This window comes from Mirounga leonina, unplaced genomic scaffold (genome assembly GCF_011800145.1).
Source record: "Mirounga leonina isolate KUSES-001 unplaced genomic scaffold, KU_Mleo_1.0 Mir_101529, whole genome shotgun sequence".
In the NCBI taxonomy this organism is placed as follows: Eukaryota; Metazoa; Chordata; class Mammalia; order Carnivora; family Phocidae; genus Mirounga; species Mirounga leonina.
This window is the reverse complement of record NW_023270143.1, coordinates 491,823-512,303: the sequence shown is the minus strand read 5'-3', so window position 1 is coordinate 512,303 and position 20,481 is coordinate 491,823. Positions and strand designations below refer to the sequence as shown.

General features: G+C 38.7%; 1 protein-coding gene across 8 annotated transcripts in view; it reads left to right on the top strand.

Annotated features, from left to right (window-relative positions):
- Nucleotides 1-20,481, top strand: part of HUWE1 (HECT, UBA and WWE domain containing E3 ubiquitin protein ligase 1) — a 162,678-nt gene that overhangs the window by 60,849 nt on the left and 81,348 nt on the right. For all 8 annotated transcript variants that reach the window (XM_034987900.1, XM_034987503.1, XM_034987653.1 and 5 more), the window contains 13 exons: nucleotides 1,578-1,640; nucleotides 3,547-3,624; nucleotides 4,669-4,716; nucleotides 4,799-4,867; nucleotides 5,476-5,575; nucleotides 6,864-6,964; nucleotides 7,452-7,602; nucleotides 7,738-7,865; nucleotides 8,461-8,601; nucleotides 8,815-8,920; nucleotides 11,465-11,599; nucleotides 12,092-12,193; nucleotides 12,680-12,760. In XM_034987900.1, coding sequence (XP_034843791.1) covers nucleotides 1,578-1,640; nucleotides 3,547-3,624; nucleotides 4,669-4,716; nucleotides 4,799-4,867; nucleotides 5,476-5,575; nucleotides 6,864-6,964; nucleotides 7,452-7,602; nucleotides 7,738-7,865; nucleotides 8,461-8,601; nucleotides 8,815-8,920; nucleotides 11,465-11,599; nucleotides 12,092-12,193; nucleotides 12,680-12,760 — 1,303 coding nt within the window. The remainder of the gene's footprint in view (nucleotides 1-1,577; nucleotides 1,641-3,546; nucleotides 3,625-4,668; nucleotides 4,717-4,798; nucleotides 4,868-5,475; nucleotides 5,576-6,863; nucleotides 6,965-7,451; nucleotides 7,603-7,737; nucleotides 7,866-8,460; nucleotides 8,602-8,814; nucleotides 8,921-11,464; nucleotides 11,600-12,091; nucleotides 12,194-12,679; nucleotides 12,761-20,481) is intronic.

Here is a 20,481-nt window from a genome sequence, read left to right as displayed (position 1 = left end):
AGGTGGGACTCGATCCCAGGACCCGGGGATCATGACCTGAGCCGAAGGCAGTCGCTTAACCAACTGAGCCACCCAGGCGCCCAGTTGTTGTTTCTTTAGACTTTTCTGAACTGATTTCATAATTATGTGATCATTAATGCTCTTAGCTTAGGGGTTGGCTAGTGATTTCCCTTAAACTCCTAAACAAGAAAATACATACTCCCCCCCCCCCCCCCCCCCCCCCCAGTCTTTGCAGGTAGGTTTTGTGTGTATGTTCGGTGGCAATACTCCTATCTTCACTACTCAACCAGGATGTTTATAACTGTGCCTTAGCCTTCACTTGTGACTTGCACAGAGCCTGATGATCACCCAGGCGTGTAGAACTTGGGGCCTTCTCGGGTCAAATATTCCTCTTACCTTGTCAAGTTGCTCTATGTGAATACAATGTAGTGTGTTACTACTTGTCTAAAATTAAAAAGACAGAGTTGTTAGAAGTCACTGTTAATACCTTAGCTTCCCTTGCCATAAGACTAAAAGAGAGCTGTGTTTAACCTTGGGCGTACATGTGGCCTTCTAGATTCCCAGGAGTCTGTGGAACTTTTCCAAGCCCTTATTCTCCAAAGCATCTCACTCCCCAGCCATTTCCCCCCCATACTTTCCAGTTTGTCTATTGTTTAGCCCTTGTCCCAGGAAGCAGGGATTAATGCATTTGCTTTTTAATGTTTTCAACAAATGTTCACCCCACCCTTGGGAGCATTCTGAATCAGGCAAAAATGATATCTCAAACACTGTTGAAAATGCAAGTGAGTTGGGCGCCTGGGTGGCTCAGTTGGTTAAGCGACTGCCTTCAGCTCAGGTTATGATCTCAGGGTCCTGGGATCGAGCCCCACATCGGGCTCCCTGTTCAGCGGGAAGCCTGCTTCTCCCTCTCCCACTCCCCCTGCTTATGTTCCCTCTCTCGCTGTCTCTCTCTGTCAAATAAATAAATAAAACCTTTAAAAAAAAAAATGCAAGTGAGTTTATTAAGTTTATTAAGAATATATGGCTGGAGGTTTGGATTTGGAGGCCAGTAATAGTGCACAATTTAGTCATTTTCCCCCATTACCTTAGGGGCTAATACTTGATGAGTTTTTAGACTTTGTGGTGGCAGAGTATAGTAGGAGTAGGCAATATAGAGTCTTCTGCTTTGCAACTTGGTTCATGTCAAAAAGAAACTGTAGAGCATGTGATTCCTCACTGTAGTGAGGAAGGTGAACAGGCTGAGAGCATGGAAAGCATAATATAGTACTGAAGGCTTGATGGGATAAGACTGACCTGTCAGCAGGTATGACTGAAGGCATGTATAATTGCTTATAGTTGCTTATGTTCTTCCCAGTAGCATCCTCACAGAACAATGAAATTGATCTCATTGGAGAAATCACCTTTAGGCAGATCTTGAGTCTTAAGTCCTTGCTTCTGTTTTTGCTCCCTGTCTTTGTTGGACTTTCACAGTGGATGTCTTCTCAATGCCAACACCGTATTCCAAGCAGCCACATACTCTTAAATATTTTATACACAGGGCTACTTTAAGCACTAACACTGCCTTTTTCCCTTTTTAGAGCTGGGGTGGAAAGGAGAATGGCTTTGGACTTGCAGAATGTTGCAGAGACTTGCATATGATGGTAAGTAACTCTGGGATATGGGTATCTTTTGGCAGAGCTATGTGTGGTCTCTTTTTGAGCCTTACTTTACAATGAATATATGGTATATTAAGTTGCCACTTCACATCAGGACCTTTGAGGAACCTGAGATCAATTGAGACATAGCACATCTTGTCTAGAAATGCTTAGGTCCTCAGTGTGCTGACAGTAGGAACAATCTCAGAAACACAGTATATGTTCATACCCAGCTCTTGAGTAGGAAGCTGTATTTGGTGAATCCGTTTGAAAGTGTTGAAAAATCCCAGAAAGGGTATTTGCTTGCATTCTCTCACTGAAACTATTGGAATTCTGGGCAGTATGGTGTGTTTTTTAAGAATGGATGCTTGGGGAACAGTCCTGCCATGAAGGTTATTGAGAACTTAAAATGTTCTGTGTGTTTTCCATGTTTACTCCTCATGCCCTGTCCTGTTCATACCTTTCATCCATGCTTAGGTTAGAAGGTTAAGCCATCCTCCTTTCTGCTTTGATATGTTGTTTTGGAACTACAAGGTACAGTTGGATTTGTTAAAAACAGTTGTGCCAAGAAGCAACATATTTTCCAGCATATGTTGCTCTTTTTGTCAGTTTGTCGTGTATAGGACAAATAGCTGCGATGAAATTTAGTGAATTTATCTTAGCAAGCCTTTTTTCCCTGGGAGAATGGTTCTTTTTCTGGTCAAAGAAAACTACAAATTAAAACAAATTACTTTCCCACCTTAGTTGGTATACGTTCTTTAGTGTGTGTTATATGAATGAATATTGGGTAATACGGGAGGTAAGTATTGTCTCTTTAATAAAGCTACATAAATCTTAAAGAGTATTCAGTTTGGAATTCTAATTATGAGAAAATGACTTTCGTCTTAAAGTTGGTTAATTCTGAGCCTCCTTTTGTATATCAAGCTTGTTCTTTACCCCTTGTCAAAACAGTATGATACACTCTACTAAGTTTGTATGATGTCTGTCTTGGGCCCAGTCTGTGTTAAGAAATCGCACATCCCTTTATTTATTGATATTTGGTATATCAGTGAGACTTTGAAACATACGATGTGTACTTTAAAAGGAAGTAATACATACGCATGTTTTTAGAAATACATATGCATGCAATTTCAAAATTATTGTATACAATAATCAATTTTTAAAATTAATGCGTTATGTAAATATAATTAATAACTTTATTATATTCAGTAATTCTCCATTCTCAGAAGCAACCATGCTATGCTACTGGTTTCTTTTAAGGATTCATTCTAATGGGCATGCTGTTGTCGTCTTAATTTTGTCTTTGCTTCTCTAGAGTTAAAGAGGATTCGTTGTCAGGGTCTGGTTCATATTGACTTGGTATTTACCTGTGCAGAAAAGCATTTTGATACCATGGGAAGTGGTGTAGAATGGTATGAAAGGGAGTATTTGAAGAATTAAGAAGGTACACTAATGAAGCATAGTTTGAATAAAATATTTCAAAAGGTGTTGGTGTACACTAAAGTTTCCATAACAATGTTCTTTTCTATTCCCAAGTTGGTACCTAGAACCTTGTATTTGTTCTCCATCCTTTCTTGGATTCTTATTCATTATTGCTTGGCAGACTTGCCTCTCTTTTTCTTCTTGAAAATAGCTACAGTCAGAATTGATCTCTTGAAAGAAAGAGCAACTGATAACTTATAAGTAAGAAATGTGAAGGCTTTTGGAGCTCTGGGCTCCATCCTCCTGATTTTGTGTTATCTGTGTGATATCTGTGATATCTGAGCTCTGCTAAGACGAGGGGTGAAGGCACTATAGCTGCTGACTACACTGCTCATTCTGCTGCTACAATGAGTTGGACAAATGGTTAGGACTTTGAAGGAAGATTTGGGGAGAAGATGGTATCTGATTATTTCATGTGCTTTATACACAGAAATACCCACCCAGTGCAACTACACTACACTTTGAATTCTATGCAGACCCTGGGGCCGAGGTCAAAATCGAGAAAAGGGTGAGTCTCATTCAGACTTGTTCTGATAGAGTCTGTGATGGACTTCTAGGACTCCTCAGTTAAATGAGAGGATGGTTTTGAGCTGCATGCTGCCCTCCCAAGTTAAATATACCTAGCAGCTTCTCAGGAATAACTCTTCATAGGTTTGGATCTTATATTGGAGCTGCTGAAAGATAGGACTCCCCTATGAGGCATTGCCATGACTTGTGTGTTTTTCTCCGTCTCAGTTGAGAATTCCAACATTCAGTTTAATAGTCTGGATAGTGATCACTCAATTTTCTCTATTAGCCAGTTTGTAAGAAATCTATATATTGCTTACAGGGTCCTGCTTCAGTTATCTAGTCATTCCATATTCTTTGAGGAGACAATAAAATTCAGTTTTGTTTATAAGTAGCTTAGTAAGATTTTTTCCCTACCTATAGCATAATAAATAACCTTTCTAAATTATGGCTCCTTGAAGACAGCTGTAGTACATATCTAGAGTGGAAACCATTTTCATGAATTTGGTCTTTGCTATGAATACAGAGGCTGTGGGAATTAAGTTAGGTTTAAAAAGGGATAAGGAAAAGAGACAAAACAGTAGACAAATACAGAGAACAAACTGGTGGTTGCTGGAGTGGAGGTGGGTAGAGGGGTGGGTGAAATAAAGGGGATTAAAAGTACACTTACCGTGATGAGCACTGAGTAATGTGTGGAAGTGCTGAATCATTATACTGTACACTTGAAACAAATATAACAGTGTATATTAATTATACTCAGTTAAAAATAACAAAACTTTTTTAAAAAGGATAAGAATATTAAATGTGTCTGACTATGTGCATTATATTTTGATACTATTGTCTTCAAAGAAGCTTTCTTGAAAATATTCTATATATAAAATGGGTATTTGGGGGGACTCTAAAGTTACCTTGATTTTAAGAGCATTCAGTTAGGCTTCAACCTAGGGTGACATCTTGGTTTTCAGACAGCTCTCTTTTAGTCTTATGGAAAGGGAAGCTAAGGTATTAACAGTGACTTCTAACAACTCTGTCTTTTTAATTTCAGACAAGTAGTAACACACTACATTATATTCACATAGAGCAACTTGACAAGGTAAGAGGAATATTTGACTTGTTGGCTAGTTTCCTAACATTCAGTTTACTTTTTGTTCCTAACCAATTTTTTTCTAATGTAGATTTCAGAAAGCCCTTCTGAAATCATGGAATCTCTTACCAAAATGTACAGCATTCCTAAGGATAAGCAGGTATGATAGGTCCTCATTATTTATCTAAAGGGTGTGGTTGTTACTCATGTAGATTAATGATACTTGCTGGGCTGGGAGACAGCATATCAGAAGGAAAGGAGTCAGATCATGGGTAAATTAGCCTCTGTGAACCTTCGTTTCCTCATGTTTTATGAGACCAACACCTACTAAATTCTTAGGTAGGTTCTCAGGAGAGATTGAGGAAGACATAAGCTGCTTTACTCATGCAAATCTGGTGTTAGTATCTCAACACTTTACAGACGAAAGGAGAAAACATTTAGTTCTGTGGGGTTTTTTCCATTGTTACGGTGATAAAATATTTGATTTGATTAATAACAATCAGAACTTGTGCCAAATGTCTTCAGCTTGTTGCCTATCAGTATACTGATAGTTCTTGGCTTATGTTGGGATATTGGGATTCTCTGAGCCTGTGTTTTGTGGCTCTCATTTTGTCAGGTAACCACAGAGTAGAACTGTTCTGTTTGACACCTTAACAAATAGCAACAGTAAACCATTTTACCAAATATCCCAATAGGTAAGATTTAGCCCTCAGAAAGTACATTCACCGTTTTCATTGGTTTCCTAATTTAGGTCTTATATTCCTACAGATGCTGTTATTTACACACATACGGCTGGCCCATGGCTTTTCTAATCACAGGAAACGATTGCAAGCTGTTCAAGCCAGGCTGCATGCAATATCTATATTAGGTAAGAGAATAACACTACAATTAACAGGCCCTGATTAGGCAATTTAGACATGATTTCCTTTGAGCTTCATCTGTGTCTTTGTTGCTGTGAGGCTTATTGTAATTATCTAGGTGGAAAGTTAAATTGTAAAATTATGCCTGCATTTCTAATGTTCACTGTATTCATCATTCTTGAGCTCCTTAATGTTGTATTAGAAAACAGTGTAATACTTACAGACCTATCACTTGGGTTTAGTCTTGATTTTGGCCCTTTTTCTTTTAGATGGATGTTCAGGTAGTCCTCTCTCCTGGCCCCTGTTATTCCTCTTGCCATTTCATCTTCCTCTTCTGTCCCGTCAGTAGTATAATTTCAAAGTTAATTTTCAAGGTATTCATTAAGTCAATACTGTGCATTTTACTTTAGGGTAATAGAAAAGACACTGGTTTTGGAATCAGTCCTGGGCTCTCATCCGGATTCTGCAGATGATTAGCTACATGTTTATGCTTTTGGCCTGTTTCTTCATTTAATATTGGGACAGCACTTAACCTTATAGGCTGATACAGGGGTTAAATGAAAACCGGTAAAGCACCTAGCACAAGCTAGGCACATAGAAGTTATAAAATGGTAGCTGCTGTTAATATTACCAGCTTTAGTTACGTTATTACTTGTTTGTCTCCTCTTTTAAACTGAGTTCCTTGAAGTGAAATTCATAACTCTTCTTTTTGTACTCACACCTAGCATAACTTCTGGGGCGTTAATGGATACATGTTTGTTAAACTAAATGAATGTGCTCAAATCCCTTAGTTTGTACTTCAGGAGACTATGTCTACTATTACCTCTGTGTGGGATACACTGAAAGTGGATTACACTCATTCTCAACTTTTACTCCACAGTGTCATATGTTTCTGACTTAGTCTGCAGTAGTCCAAATTCTGTTCTTTACAGCCTGTATAAGTGTTTCCAGTGAAAAACAGAAGCAGCACATGAAGAGATGAAAATGGAAGTCTATATCCAAGGCATAATAGTTACTATATCAAGTAGTGATATTATAAAAAATTAACTCTTCACACTTCCATTCCCAAAAATCCTTGCTCATGACAACCAGTACTAATAGGAGAGTCTGTAGTTTGGAGAATATTTAGGGCTTACCACCATATTTGATCAATCTTCTAGAATTCAGTGATTCTGCCCTCCAATGCTGGTTGGAAGGGAATCTTTTCCCAGAACCAGTAGGTGCCAAAAGGTTTGTCATTAGGCAGTGGCTTGACCACTGCCTTCTTGCCTAAAGTGTTTATTTCTCCTTTTGCAGTGTATTCCAATGCCTTGCAGGAGTCAGCAAACAGTATCTTGTATAATGGGTTGATAGAGGAGTTGGTAGATGTCCTTCAGATAACAGATAAGCAGCTTATGGTAAGTATTAACATTCTCCTGTGTATGTCAGGCTCATGTGTATTTATTTTCCTTTTGGTTTTTCCCAGGGGTTTAGAATGAACCCCAAGAGGGAAGCTTAGCTCTTTTACTCTTCCTCTTCGGATATTTAGCTGCAGAGTTAAGTGCTGGATTTTCAGTGTTAGTCTCAACAGACCTCCATCTACCCCAAACCATTATCAGTAGAATGACTTTAATTTTGAGTTCTGGGTATTAGCAACTTGGTTCAATCATCTACCTTTTTTTTTTTTTTTAGATTTATTTTATTTATTAGAGAGAGTGAGGGGGAGGTGCAGAGGGAGAGGATCTCAAGCAGACTCTATACTGAGCACAGGGCTCAGTCTCATGACCCTGAGATCATGACCTGAGCCGAAATCAAGATTTGGACACTTAAACTGACTGAGCCACCCAGGTGCCCCAGTCATCTACTACTTATTTAATACATCGTGTTTACCTTCCATTTTCATAGGAGATTAAAGCTGCTTCTTTACGAACATTAACATCAATTGTCCACTTGGAGAGAACTCCCAAACTCAGCAGTATTATTGACTGTACTGGAACTGCCTCTTACCATGGATTTTTGCCGGTACTTGTGCGGAACTGTATCCAGGCCATGATTGGTAAGTTTTGATGATTGTTACTTTAGGTAGCAAGAACTTCACCCTTGCTTTTGTCAGTCTTTGTTTAACATCTTTCCATCTTAACATTAAATTCTGAGCTTGCTTTTTTTCTGTCTCTCCCAACCTCCCATATAGATCCTTCCATGGATCCATACCCTCACCAGTTTGCCACTGCTCTCTTCTCTTTTTTATACCATCTGGCCAGCTACGATGCTGGTGGTGAAGCCTTGGTCTCCTGTGGAATGATGGAAGCCTTATTGAAGGTGCTCTTTTTTTTTTTAAATACATTTGTGGGGAAATCAACTAAGAGCAAGGTGTAGAGTTATAGGTTTGGAATGGTTAATAGTGAAAGCAGATAGCATAAGAAAGTTTACCCAGAAAATGTTATTCTTAATTTTTCTAGTTTGGCATTCTAGTTATCTGTCTCATTAACAATTTTTAAGTGAGGCTATCTCCATTAATAAGAATTGATCAGTCTAACATGGTCTGAGAGTCAGGAGGCTCCAGTTACTAGTCAAGACTAGCCATATCTTATTACGACCTTAGGCTGTTACCCTAAAGAAAAAATATGTAAAGGTACTTTGTAAATTGTGCTATTAAGGTAATTGGCTTTACTGTGTGCTTGGCTTTTTTCTCCCTGAATATTTCATTTAATCCTGAAAAGTAATTTTATGTCCCCATTATCTCAGGAGGTTGAGTCCCAGAAGTAATAGAGCTATCATTTGACAAACACCTGTTTCTTTTCTCCCACACTGTACTTGCCTCCCTGAGATCTAGACTGCATGTTTCCAAAAGAATTATTCACAGTTTTGTGTCTTTTCATTTGATTGGCTTTGCCTTTTTTTCTCTCCTCAATAGGTCATAAAGTTCCTTGGTGATGAACAGGACCAGATAACATTTGTCACCAGAGCTGTCAGAGTGGTTGACCTCATCACCAACCTGGACATGGCAGCTTTTCAATCCCATAGTGGACTTTCTATCTTCATTTATAGACTTGAGGTATTATTATACAAGGAGCACTTTGCATAGACATACCCAGTAAGACCTGAGCCTAGGAATCCTCGTATCCTAATAACCCTAAAGAACCATCTTAGCCCTTTTCTGTTTTTAGAAACCAGTTTTATAATCTGCCTGTGACATTCTTTCATTATAATTATTTTTAACTCCTGGTATATATGTAGGATTTTCTTACTACTTTTCCCTTGATTGTAGCATGAAGTAGATTTGTGTCGAAAAGAATGTCCATTTGTGATCAAGCCAAAGATCCAGAGACCCAGTACTACACAAGAAGGAGAAGAAATGGAAACTGATATGGATGGTAATTAACAGTTACTAAGTCAGAATTTTCATTTTCAGTAAGAATTTTCATTCTTCCTCCTCATAAATTCCAAAGTGCACAAGTGACTTGAGTGTGTATTTTCAGCAACAGAACAGTATTTTTCTTTTCTTTCTTTTTTTTTTTTTTTTAAAGATTTTATTTATTTGACAGAGAGAGAGAGAGAGCGAGAGAGGGAACACAAGCAGGGGGAGTGGGAGAGGGAGAAGTAGGCTTCCCGCGGAGCAGGGAGCCCGATGTGATGTGGGGCTCGATCCCAGGACCCTGGGATCATGACCTGAGCCGAAGGCAGACGCTTAACGACTGAGCCACCCAGGCGCCCCCAGAACAGTGTTTTTCTATGTAAATGATTTGTGTATTGTTTTTCATGAGGATAACTATAAAAGGAGGCACAAGTTGTTGGGAATAGTGATGGAAGGTGAAGCAGATAGTAGGGCTGCAGTAGAGCCCCCCCCAGTCACTGTGGGATGTTAATCTGTTTTATTTCAAGACTTAATAGCTGTTTTCTAAGTATTGGTTCATTATCTTCTTATTCCCACTAAAATGTAAGCTCCATGAGATCAGGGTACTGTTTTATTCACTGTTCTTTCTTCAACAGTGCCTGATATATTGTAGGTGTGTAAATATGTGTTTGGGAAAGATAAGGAGAATGTAGACTCATTAGGGACCTTATGAAACTATCAGGCTATTCTGAGAAGGAAGAGGAGAGGTGACAAAGTTGTTGAATAGGCAACATGTTTTAAATCATGAAGTCAAAAAGCTAGGCAACCAGATATTCTTAATCTTTGGGTGCATCATCATGTGTGTTCTTTTTTTTTTTAATCTCCCTGCCCCCCCATGCATAGTTCATGATAATAGTAATAAAGAAAAAAAAAATTACCCAAAACAGCTTTCTTAGAATTTAAATTCTTACTTTGGTGACCCAGGATGTCATTACATGAATCTGTTATCATGTTTATGATAAAGGTATTAAAATTTATAATGCTTTCATTCTTGATACTCAATACCCATAGGAAGCTGTTCCTTTTTCTCTATTGTTTTTCCTGAACACAGTTATTTACATGCATTGCTGTCCCTAGGAACTCCTTTACCCAATTTCTATCTCTGGTTTATTGTGGGCAAGCTGGCATTTGAGTTAATGGGTGAGATCCCAGAGTGTTGATTAAAATGTGACATCTAAATAGAAGACTATTTAAAAGCCTGTTTATTATAAATCAGGTATTGTCAAGCTTGAATATGCATAAGAATAAATTAAAGTGCTTGCTAAAGATGTAGATCTCAGGGGTGCCTGGGTGGCTCAGTTGGTTAAGCATCCAGCTCTTAATTTCAGCTCAGGTCATGATCTCAGGATCGTGAGTTTGAACCCCCCACATCAAATTCTGCACTCATTGTGGAGTCTGCTTGCGATTCTCTCCCTCTCGCCCTCCCCCCGCTTGTGCACTCATGCTCTCTCAAAATAAATAAAATTTTTTAAAAGTTGTAGACCCCATCTGCAATGTTTGATTCAGTAAGTGTGCAAGTGAAGACCAGGAAAATCCATGTTTTTAAAAATTTTTTTAAAGATTTTATTTAGGGCGCCTGGGTGGCTCAGTTGGTTAAGCGACTGCCTTCGGCTCAGGTCATGATCCTGGAGTCCAGGGATCGAGTCCCGCATCGGGCTCCCTGCTCAGCAGGGAGTCTGCTTCTCCCTCTTGTGCTCTCTCTCTCTCTCACTCTCTCTCTCAAATAAATAAATAAATCTTAATAAAATAAAGATTTTATTTATTTAGAGCATGTACAAGCAGGGGGTGGGAACGGCAGAGGGAGAGAGAATCTCAAACAGGCTCCCTGCTGAGTGCAGAGCCCTACTTGGGGCATGATCCTACAACCCTGAGATCATGACCTGAGCTGAAAACAAGAGTCAGATGCTTAAACAACTGAGCCACCCAGGCACCCCAGGAAATCCACATTTTTAACAACCAATCTAGGTGATTCTGATGTATTTGTAGAGAAAATTTTATATTCAATAAAATGGTTACAAAACTATGAGTTTGTGCTTCCTGTATATAAGTAGGCACAAGTATGTATGTTTGTATATGTATAAAAAGATTGGAAGAAAGTATTTCAAAATATAAACAATGGTTTATTACTATTGGAGCTTAATTATATTTTACATATTGTAAGAAGTAATTATCTTGTACTTCATTAAAATTAGAAAAAGCTCTACCTACAGTCTGCTACCTACCAGTAGTGTGTGAAATTGCATGTTTTACCTACCACTATTTTTCCTCCCACATTGGTGGCTGAGAAATATTGAAGGGGATTTCTTTTGAAGGAATGTTTTTAACTTGCATGTCTTAAATAACTGGTGCTATTAAATACCTCTCTATTTGTGGAAAGCTTACATTTTTATTTTGGGTCTCAGTATCATAATCTGTCACCATTTTTATATCATTTATCTCGCCTTAATGGGAAAAAAATTTCTCAGTCGTTCTTTTGGTGGTGCTTTTATTCTAACTAGTTTTTTTATCATAACTTTTACTTTAGTTGCAGATGTGACTATGGAAACTAGTCCAGGCTCATCCATCTCTATGGAGCACCGGCTAGATGTTGAATTAAGGGCATCAAGTTCTAGTAGCAGCACTAGCCTCTCCTCTGGCTCTGGCCCTGGCCCCCGTCCTGGTGGGTAGACAAGTAGATACCCAGTCTTTCACACTGAATTACTAAACTAGTCAAGAAGGTACTTTGGGAGCAGCTTCAGTGGTACAGTTGGAGGTTTGCTTCTTAGGACTATACATGTTACTTTGCCATTCTGGTGTCCATTTTCTCATATTAACATTTATTTCATAGTTTTCCAACTGTTCACACGTTATTTTATCAAAGCAGCCATGTCAGAGATCAGATAATATCTAAAACAGGAATTGAGGATCAGAGAGTTAATCTTCTTACTTGCACTTTTACTTCAGTCTTTTCATTTTAGTATTAGTTTTGTGTAGTTCTTGGTGATTTATTTTCCCAGTTTTCAAAGCTTCCCAATATCCAGAGATCTTCACTTCGAATGTCTGCTAGTGTTGATATAGTGTATATGCATCTCTTAAAAAATTGTTTTATGTGCCTGCCCATTGTGGTCTAATGGTGAACTCAGTATAATCCTCCATCTTTCTCCCTTGCCAGGAGTCCAGTGTATTCCACAAAGAGCAGCACTTCTCAAATCCATGTTGAATTTCCTCAAGAAGGCCATTCAAGACCCTGCTTTCTCAGATGGCATACGACATGGTATTTGATTTTAAATTCTTTCTTGAAGGATGTTTGACTCTCTCCAAAGATTAGTTCTTTTGATACTGATGCTACTCTTGTAGTAAGACAGGCTTAAGAAAAGGCATGCCATTTTGAATAGCTTTTAGTCATTTCGTGTCACTTTTCCTTGACCTAAGGATTCTCTAGCTATTTTCATAATGATTCACCCATTTTTTTTCCTTTTTCAGCTTTTGACTCTGTGCTCACTTCCAGCCTGCTACTCCACTTTGTCTGTGTCTGTATTCTTTTGTTCTTTGACCCACTGTTAAGAGGCTATTTCATGGACAAAGAATAAATAATAGAATATGAGGAGGAGTGAAGTAGAAACCATTAGAGTGGAATCAACACAGGAGTTTGTTTACCACAGTGGTGGTATATATAATATATTGCTCCATCATCTCTACCCATCAAACTACTTCTGGACTGATCATATTCTCCTTGATGTTCACTTTTCTTTTCTCTTAGTGATGGATGGTTCTCTCCCTACCTCCCTGAAGCACATCATCAGTAATGCAGAATACTATGGCCCATCACTCTTCCTCCTAGGTAAGTGGTATTGATAGTTGGCTATACCAAGCTAGAATAACCGGGCAGCGTTCTCTGTATATTTTATATCTTTATAGTGTTTTACTGTCCACCTTTGTCCTCTGTGTTATTATGTATCTTTCTAGTTGGTGATGAAATAAAGGTCAGAATTCAGTTTCAAATATCCATTTCTTTGAATGCCAAATATACCTTCTATAAGCAGTATATTATAAATCATTTGTGATACGTAATATTGTACATTGTGCTGTACTTAACATTGCAAGTGTGATAAGCATGTCTTTATTCAATGGTTAGTCCCAATCTTGGTCTGGAAAATTCAGTCAGCATGGTTTCCATTCTTAGCACTGAATGTCAGATCCACAAACTGTAATATAGGAAATTGTTTCTCACTGTAGAAAATGCAGTTTGGGAAGCTGTGGGTACTTTGTAATTATTTGTAAAAATGCCTTGCAATTTTATGTTAGCAATACTCTGCGTATTGCTGTTGTTAAAACTTCATTTTTATTAACTGTCATTTATTGAGTGCCATACATATTCAGGACAGTGAGATACGTCAGTTTCTAGAATTCTCCTTAAAACTAAAGGAATGTAGTGGGAAGTGTAGAAATAAAACCTCCTTGTACCAGTAGCACATGTTTTTTTAATACTTTGGGGTATCTGGAGGGAGTAGTTTTGGCTACTACAATTTAGGTACTTGTCCCCTTGCTGAAGCAGATTCAGGTTTTTATATTTTAAGTTTATATCCTGTGACCTTGCTAAATTCACTTAGTAGTTCATAATTGCTTTGTTAATTTCTTAAGATATTCTGTATAGTCTTCTCATCTACAAATAGTTCTTCTTTTAATAATCATTTTGCTTTTTATGGCTTACTGCATTGGCAAAGATTTCCAATACAATGCCAAATAGAAGTGGTGAGAATGGGCCTCTTCACTTTGTTCCCAAACTCAGGGGAAAGCATTTAGTATTTCACCACTAAATTTGAGGTTAGCAGAAGGTTTTGTTCCTCTTTATCAGGTTGAGGAAGTATTCCCTTATACTATAGCAACTCCATCTTGACATGGAGAGACACCCTCCCAAGTTTAGGTTCATATGGCAGAACTCATGACAGCAGTCTTTGGTACGATTGAAGATTTGTTACACAGGTGGAGAAGTCCCAAGTTAAGATGCAGGGAAGAAGGATGGCTCTCTCTGGGAGAAAGTCCCAAAACAGAGAAAAGCAAGTGCACAGTCATCAAGCGGAAGTTTAAAGGAGGCAGCAAGAGGACATGTGTGCTTATGGGGTGGAGGCAGGGAGCAGGTGATCCCTCAGAATGACACAGGAAGCCAGAAATGAGACTTAGAGCACTAAAGCAAACATAGTGGAGGTCAAAATTCCTTCTCTAGAATTCATCCTTGCTGTTGGAATTAGCATAGTAACCTTCCTGGTTTACTATAAATAACTTGTACTTGAGAGGGACCAAATTTGCAAAGCCAACTCAAAATAATTAGGCCAACAATTATTATTGTAGCTCCATAAATGATAGTGTAGAGCCTTTCACTGTAGCCAGAAGGAGACAGCCAGGAAAAAAAATTAATGGGGGCCTGAGAATCTCTTGGCACATTTTTTAGTGTAGTTGGCTGTTTATTTTGTTTGTTTGTTTTATTTGAACTATTCTGGATACCTTATCTGTATTATTGACCCACATGCAGCAGGAAGTCCCCTTTTTTGTCCGCCACCTTAAAATAACAGTTTAATACCAATCTGTTTTAAGATTTTATTTTTTTATTTATTTTAGAGAGAGAAAGTGCACACACGTGCACAAGCGGGCGGTGGAGTGGGGAGAGAAGGGGGAAAGAATCTCAAGAAGACTCTGCACTCGGTGTGGAGCCCAATGCAAGGCTTGATCCCACGACCCCAAGATTGTGACCTGAGCTGAAACCAAGAGTCGGACGCTCAACCAACTGAGCCACCCAGGCAGCCCCAATCTTTTTACCAGTTATAGCAACTAGACTTCTTTTTCCCTCATTAAGGGCTTCTAAGGCTTGAGCTGTTTGGTTTATGTGGTTGGCCAGGAGTTGTGCCATCGTGTGGGTAGCCTCTAGAGGAAGCATCTATGTCACAGAATTAAAAACACCTAATCTTGTGCCCATTACACCAAAGACGGTGATGCAGCCCAATATAAAAGATAAAAAGATGGCCCAGTGCTCCCTTTTGTGGCAAGACTTGATGAACAAGCTGGACATTCTGGTTTGATCTAGGGTACCTGGATACTAAATACCCCTAAGACACAGGTCAGGGTGTATGGATTAGAAGGGAGCAGTTGGTGGAATAGAGTGTATGACCTTGCTGAATAGGAGTTGTGTCATAGGAGATCCAGTAGCCCAAGGTGCTTGGAGGGTGGAGCTTCTAGTGGCCAAATTATATCAGAGCAGACATGCGAGGGCAGAATAGTCCCAACAAGAGGGACATCATTGTCTAGACTCCAGATTGGTGGGGAAGGCTAGGAAGGGCATGAAGTCAGTAAGGAAGCTCTGTTGAGGTTGTGCTGTCCTGCTGCAACAGTTCTATGATAAAACCAACCAAATAAAGATTGACTCTTCCCAAATTCAACCTCTGACTCTTCTACCCCACTTTTATACCCAACTGTATCCCTTTCTAATTTCCCCAACTGCCTTTCCTTCTCTCGTTTCTGTTCCTAGACTAGCTGATGCCAACGCCATGGTGGTGGTTATTTAACCAGAGAGGTTGGCAGATAGTCAATATGAATATTGAAAACCTCCCAGGGGACAAGAGTTATTTGTATAACATTGCCTGGGCTTGGGCATCTGTTAGCATTGCTAGAGTTTTCAGTGCTCAGGTGACCTTCTCTGTTACCATTATATAAATACTGTCTTTCAAGTTGAGGAAGATGGGAAATCTTGGTGCAGTGATGGTGGAATAATGGATAGTGAAATGTGAGACTGTCAGATTAAGGAAAGTCAGCTGATAGGGCCATTGGAATTGTGACGGGTGTTATGGCCACCCATTACAGGGGCAGTTAACATTTGGGGCTGTCACCACTGAGGCTGGGATTATCAGTTGTGCTGAAGTCATCATCTAGGATAGTGGGTTGATGGGAGTCCTGGCCTAACCCCAAAACTTTGATGGAAGGTTTTATACATTTGAGAAATAATTACAGAAGTGATTTTGAGTATTCCTTTGTCTCTAGGAGTTACAGAGTAATTTCTTACTGGGAACTATGGACTGATTGAATATCCCCAAACAGTTGAGGTCACAGCATGGGGATAAAGGAGCCCAAGTAGTTTGGCATTGAGTCGGAATGGTAGATTCCCAGACGCAGGCCATGAGCCAAATCTAGCATTGCTAGGCCAACCAGAACCAGAATGTTCCATAATATTTTCAGACCTGTTGAGATCTGTAGGTCTTGGCATGTTGGAGGTGTCGGTTTATTATTGAAGTCACAGGCATTGTTATCCCAGGTCCTGTAGTGGTATAAGGTGGATCCAGAGCTAGCATCCCTACTTAAGAATGTTACTACTGGGAACTAATTTAAGATCTTCCTTTACTTTTTAGGGCGCCTGGGTGGCTCAGTCGTTAAGCGTCTGCCTTCGGCTCAGGTCATGATCCCAGGGTCCTGGGATCGAGTCCCACATCGGGCTCCCTGCTCGGCAGGAAGCCTGCTTCTTGCTCTCCCACTCCCCCTGCTTGTGTTCCTGCTCTTGCTATTTCTCTCTCTGTCAAATAAATAAATAAAATCTTTAAAAAACAACAAAAACAAAACAAAACAAAAAAGATCTTCCTTTACTTTTTAGAAGAACCATAAAATTGTAGGTGTGGGAACAGGCAGGCACCGAGACCTCCATTTACAAAGAGGGACCTCCAGTTAGTGAACCTTTAAAACTATTATATTGGGAAAAGACTTTAGCAAAGACCTTTTTTCTGGCATACAGAATAGTCTGAAAGGGCAGAGGCCCTCAATTTTCAGTGGATCCCATTCTGTTATCCACTTTAAATACAGGCACCAATCTAGCATAGGTTGCACCAAGATCAAAAAAGGGGCAGTGTCTTTAAGTGAGAAGGGATTCTGTTTGGTTATTATAGATTCATACATGGAAAGTTCCTTTTATGGCTAGAAAAGGAATAGGGAGGTCCTCGTTGCATTTTGTTAGGATGTCATATGACTTAAAAGGTTGAGAGTTCAGGATAACTAAGATAAAGTGGGTAAAAGACCCATTTAGGAGAACATTGTCCATTTTTTTTAAATTTAAGAGCATGCCCTTAAGTAGGCTATTATGTTTTTGTGTTAGGTCTGCTGTTTGCAGAGGATAAGACAAATCAGAAGTTCCAGGTGATGCCTTGTTTTTATTGCCTGTGCCCAGACTGAATGAATAAAATGTGTACCCACATCAGGTCAGAGTTATTTGGAAGCTAAAAGGAAACTAACATTTAGTGAGGCCTGTATTAAGTGTTGGCAGTAGCATGGCAGGAGGGATAAACCAAGAGCAGGCTTGTGTAACATTGAATCTTTGTGAGGGAATAGTAACTTGCACCAGCAGATTGGGGCAGTGGCTTAATAAAATGAATTTGCCAGTCAGAGAAGGAGTATTCACCCCTTTGTATGGATTCCCATTGACCATGATACCAATGGCAGGACAGGGTGCAAAGATCACATTGGTAGGCTAGCGTTTGGGCCAGGGCCAGTAGCATTGGATGCTATGGCACTGAGCCCAAATTTTAAGGGTCTGGAGACTGAGATCACTGGAAGTCTCATGGGACCTGTTGAGCTGAGGGCAGGGAGTAATATCTGAGCTTATATGAGAAGTGTGAACAAGTTAGTCAGCTAGGGCATAAAAATGAGGTTCCTGTGTGGCAACCTTGGTATGAGTTGAGACATCAAACTTTAATTGTAATACGTGAAGTCTGAGCAGCAGTATGTTCCCAATGTAGAAAGCCTGATAGGGCATGATACTGAATGTGGTAACTTTTGAGCCCATCGACCAACAACCCACTGAGGCTACCCAGTTAGCTACCATCTGGGAGTCTATAAAAATATGAACAGTGGTCATACCTTGATTGAGGTGTCCTCCAGTGCCAAAATGACTATGGTCTGCTCTCTAGTTGGGCTGACTCTTGAAGACCCATCCTTTATCAGGAGTGACCTGGTCATGGGTTGGAAAGCAGCAACTTTCCAGCAGGTTCCATCACATGTGATTAGTGTTAATGCCATCTGTAACATAAATGGACTCTGTTTTTACTGGAGTTCCTATTCAATGAAGGTGTGTCCCTATGCTTTTAAGACAAAAGCCGGAGGCTGTGAGTTCAAGTTTTGACTTATTTTGGACCTTTAACTATAATTTACTTTGTCTACTCTTCACATTTTAAAAGATATTTTAGGTGTTTAATCCAGCTTTTAGTCGTTTTCAGCAGAATGATTTATTAAAGTATTGTGCCTTTTTATCTTGAAGAATTTTCTATGTTGGTGTATTTTTTTGTGATCACCAATATGTTTGTTTTTCTTTTTCCTAGAGTCTTGTGTCTTAATTTTTTTCATATTCTGAATCTTACACTAGCTTTTTTACTCCTTTTTTGGTAATGGTTACTCTTACATTTTATTGACATCTAAACTTCAAAAATTTCTTACTCTGTCTTCTGCCAGACTGGACAACATAAGATCTTCAACCTGCCTTCACATCACCCCTTTCTCATCATTTTCATTGTCCTTTTTTAGTAACTCTTTGACTTTCCTTTTCTGATTCATGTTTCAGTTTTGTTGGATGGAGTGCATCTTCGGGTAATTTTTAAAGTGTCATACTTCTTTTCCTTTCAGAATTTTGTGGACATTTCTCCATTGTCTTCTAATGTTACATATTTTAGGTAACCATGATGTTAAACTGGTTCTTGTTCCTTTGTAGGTAACTTCATTTTCTCTTTGCTCTAGGAGTTTACAAATTTCACCAGGACCTACTTAGTTCTATTTCTTTTCAGTATTCTTTCATAGCACTTGGTTAGGCCCTTTTTAAAATCTGATAAATTTTTCTTGCTTCAGGAAAATTCCTTTGGTTCCTTTTAACTTAAGTATTCTCTCTTGGAAACCCTATTGTATAGCTAGTACTCCTACCATGTTGATCTCATGTCACTTTCTGAGAGAATTTCTCTGTATAATCTTTCAAGATGCCTATTGCAGTATCAAATTTTTAATTTTTTCTTACAAACTTTGTAAATTTCTAATTATTTCCTTATTCTTAAGGGACCCTTTGTCTTAACACATTATTGCTGTTTTATGGATTTTGTAGGTTCTAGAATGTGATTTTTATCATTAATTTTTTAAGAGTTATCTTTCATTATTTAATTTATAGTTGCTAGGTTCCACATGGAGCCATTTGGTTTTTGTGATTCCTTTTTAAAATTCTAATATTTGCAGGGGGAAGTAAATTAAAAAAATTCTAATATTTGGTCATTTGTTAATTTTAAAAGAGGGTTTAAACTGTCCCATTGCACAGTAGCATTATGACATAGCATTATAGTTAGACCATGGTAAAATAACAGATTTGATGTCTTAGTAACTTCTAGTAGAACACTAATTTTAGTTTATGAATACTCAATTTTAGTAACCTCTTGTAATTTAGACATTTGTAAAAAAAAAAAATGTATGGAAGGTTGTATTATATACCAGTAGGAACCCAAAAAAGGACTGTATTTTCCATAAGTTTATAGTCCATCAGGCCATTGACAACTGTTGGTCCCTAGTAATTGTCATATATTTGCTATTTCAATGACACTTGGAGTAGATTCACCCTCTTTGTCAGGTTTTAAAATCAAAATTTTTAAATCTCATACAATGATTTGGGAAACCTTGTCTTAATTGCTCCTAGAAGGTTTAATAACCTCACATCTAAAACTGTCAGTTTAGGGACACCTGGGTGGCTCAGTCGGTTAAGCATCTGCCTTCAGCTCAGGTCATGATCCCAGGGTCCTGGGATTGAGTCTTGCATCTGGCTCCTTGTTCAGCGGGGAGCCTGCTTCTCCCTCTGCCTGCCGCTCCCCCTGCTTGTGTGCGTGCGCACTCTGTCTTTCTCTGACAGATGAATACATCTTTTTTAAAAGTAATAAAACTGTTGGTTTGGTGCCTTTCTGTTACTTGGTATTTTTTAAGAAATTCTTGTGGTTATTAGGTTAGTCTGCTTTGCTATCATTTCTTGAGAGTCAATTGTTATGACATTTTCTTACAAAAGCGTTGCATTTCACTTGTTAGCATACAGTTTGTAAAAGAATTTTATTTGTTCTGAATCCTGTTCGATCTCCTTTTTTCATTGCTGACATATTGCTTGCTTTTCTTGGATTTCCCATAAGCTTGTAAGCTTTTTCAGTCTTTTCAGAGGGTTAGTTATTGGTTTTAATTATTCGTGCTTTTTGCTTGCGGTTTTACTTTTTTTTCCTATTATTTCTAGCTTCACTTTTGGTTACCTTTTAGTGAATGCATTAATTTCCCCTTGAGCACTGATAATAGTCTATAAGCCCATGTTAAATATCATATTGTCAAAAATTGGTCAGATTACATACCTAAGAACTCTTAACATTGCTAGTGGTATTTTAAAATTGCTAAAAGGCTTTTGAGAAGACATTTTGTCCATTCCATCAGTTGTTTACATTCACTTCAATCCAGCAAACCACCCCCCCATCTTAGATATTTTCCCTGCATTTTAAAGAAAAAAGGATGTGTTTTTAGGTTTATCGGTTCTCA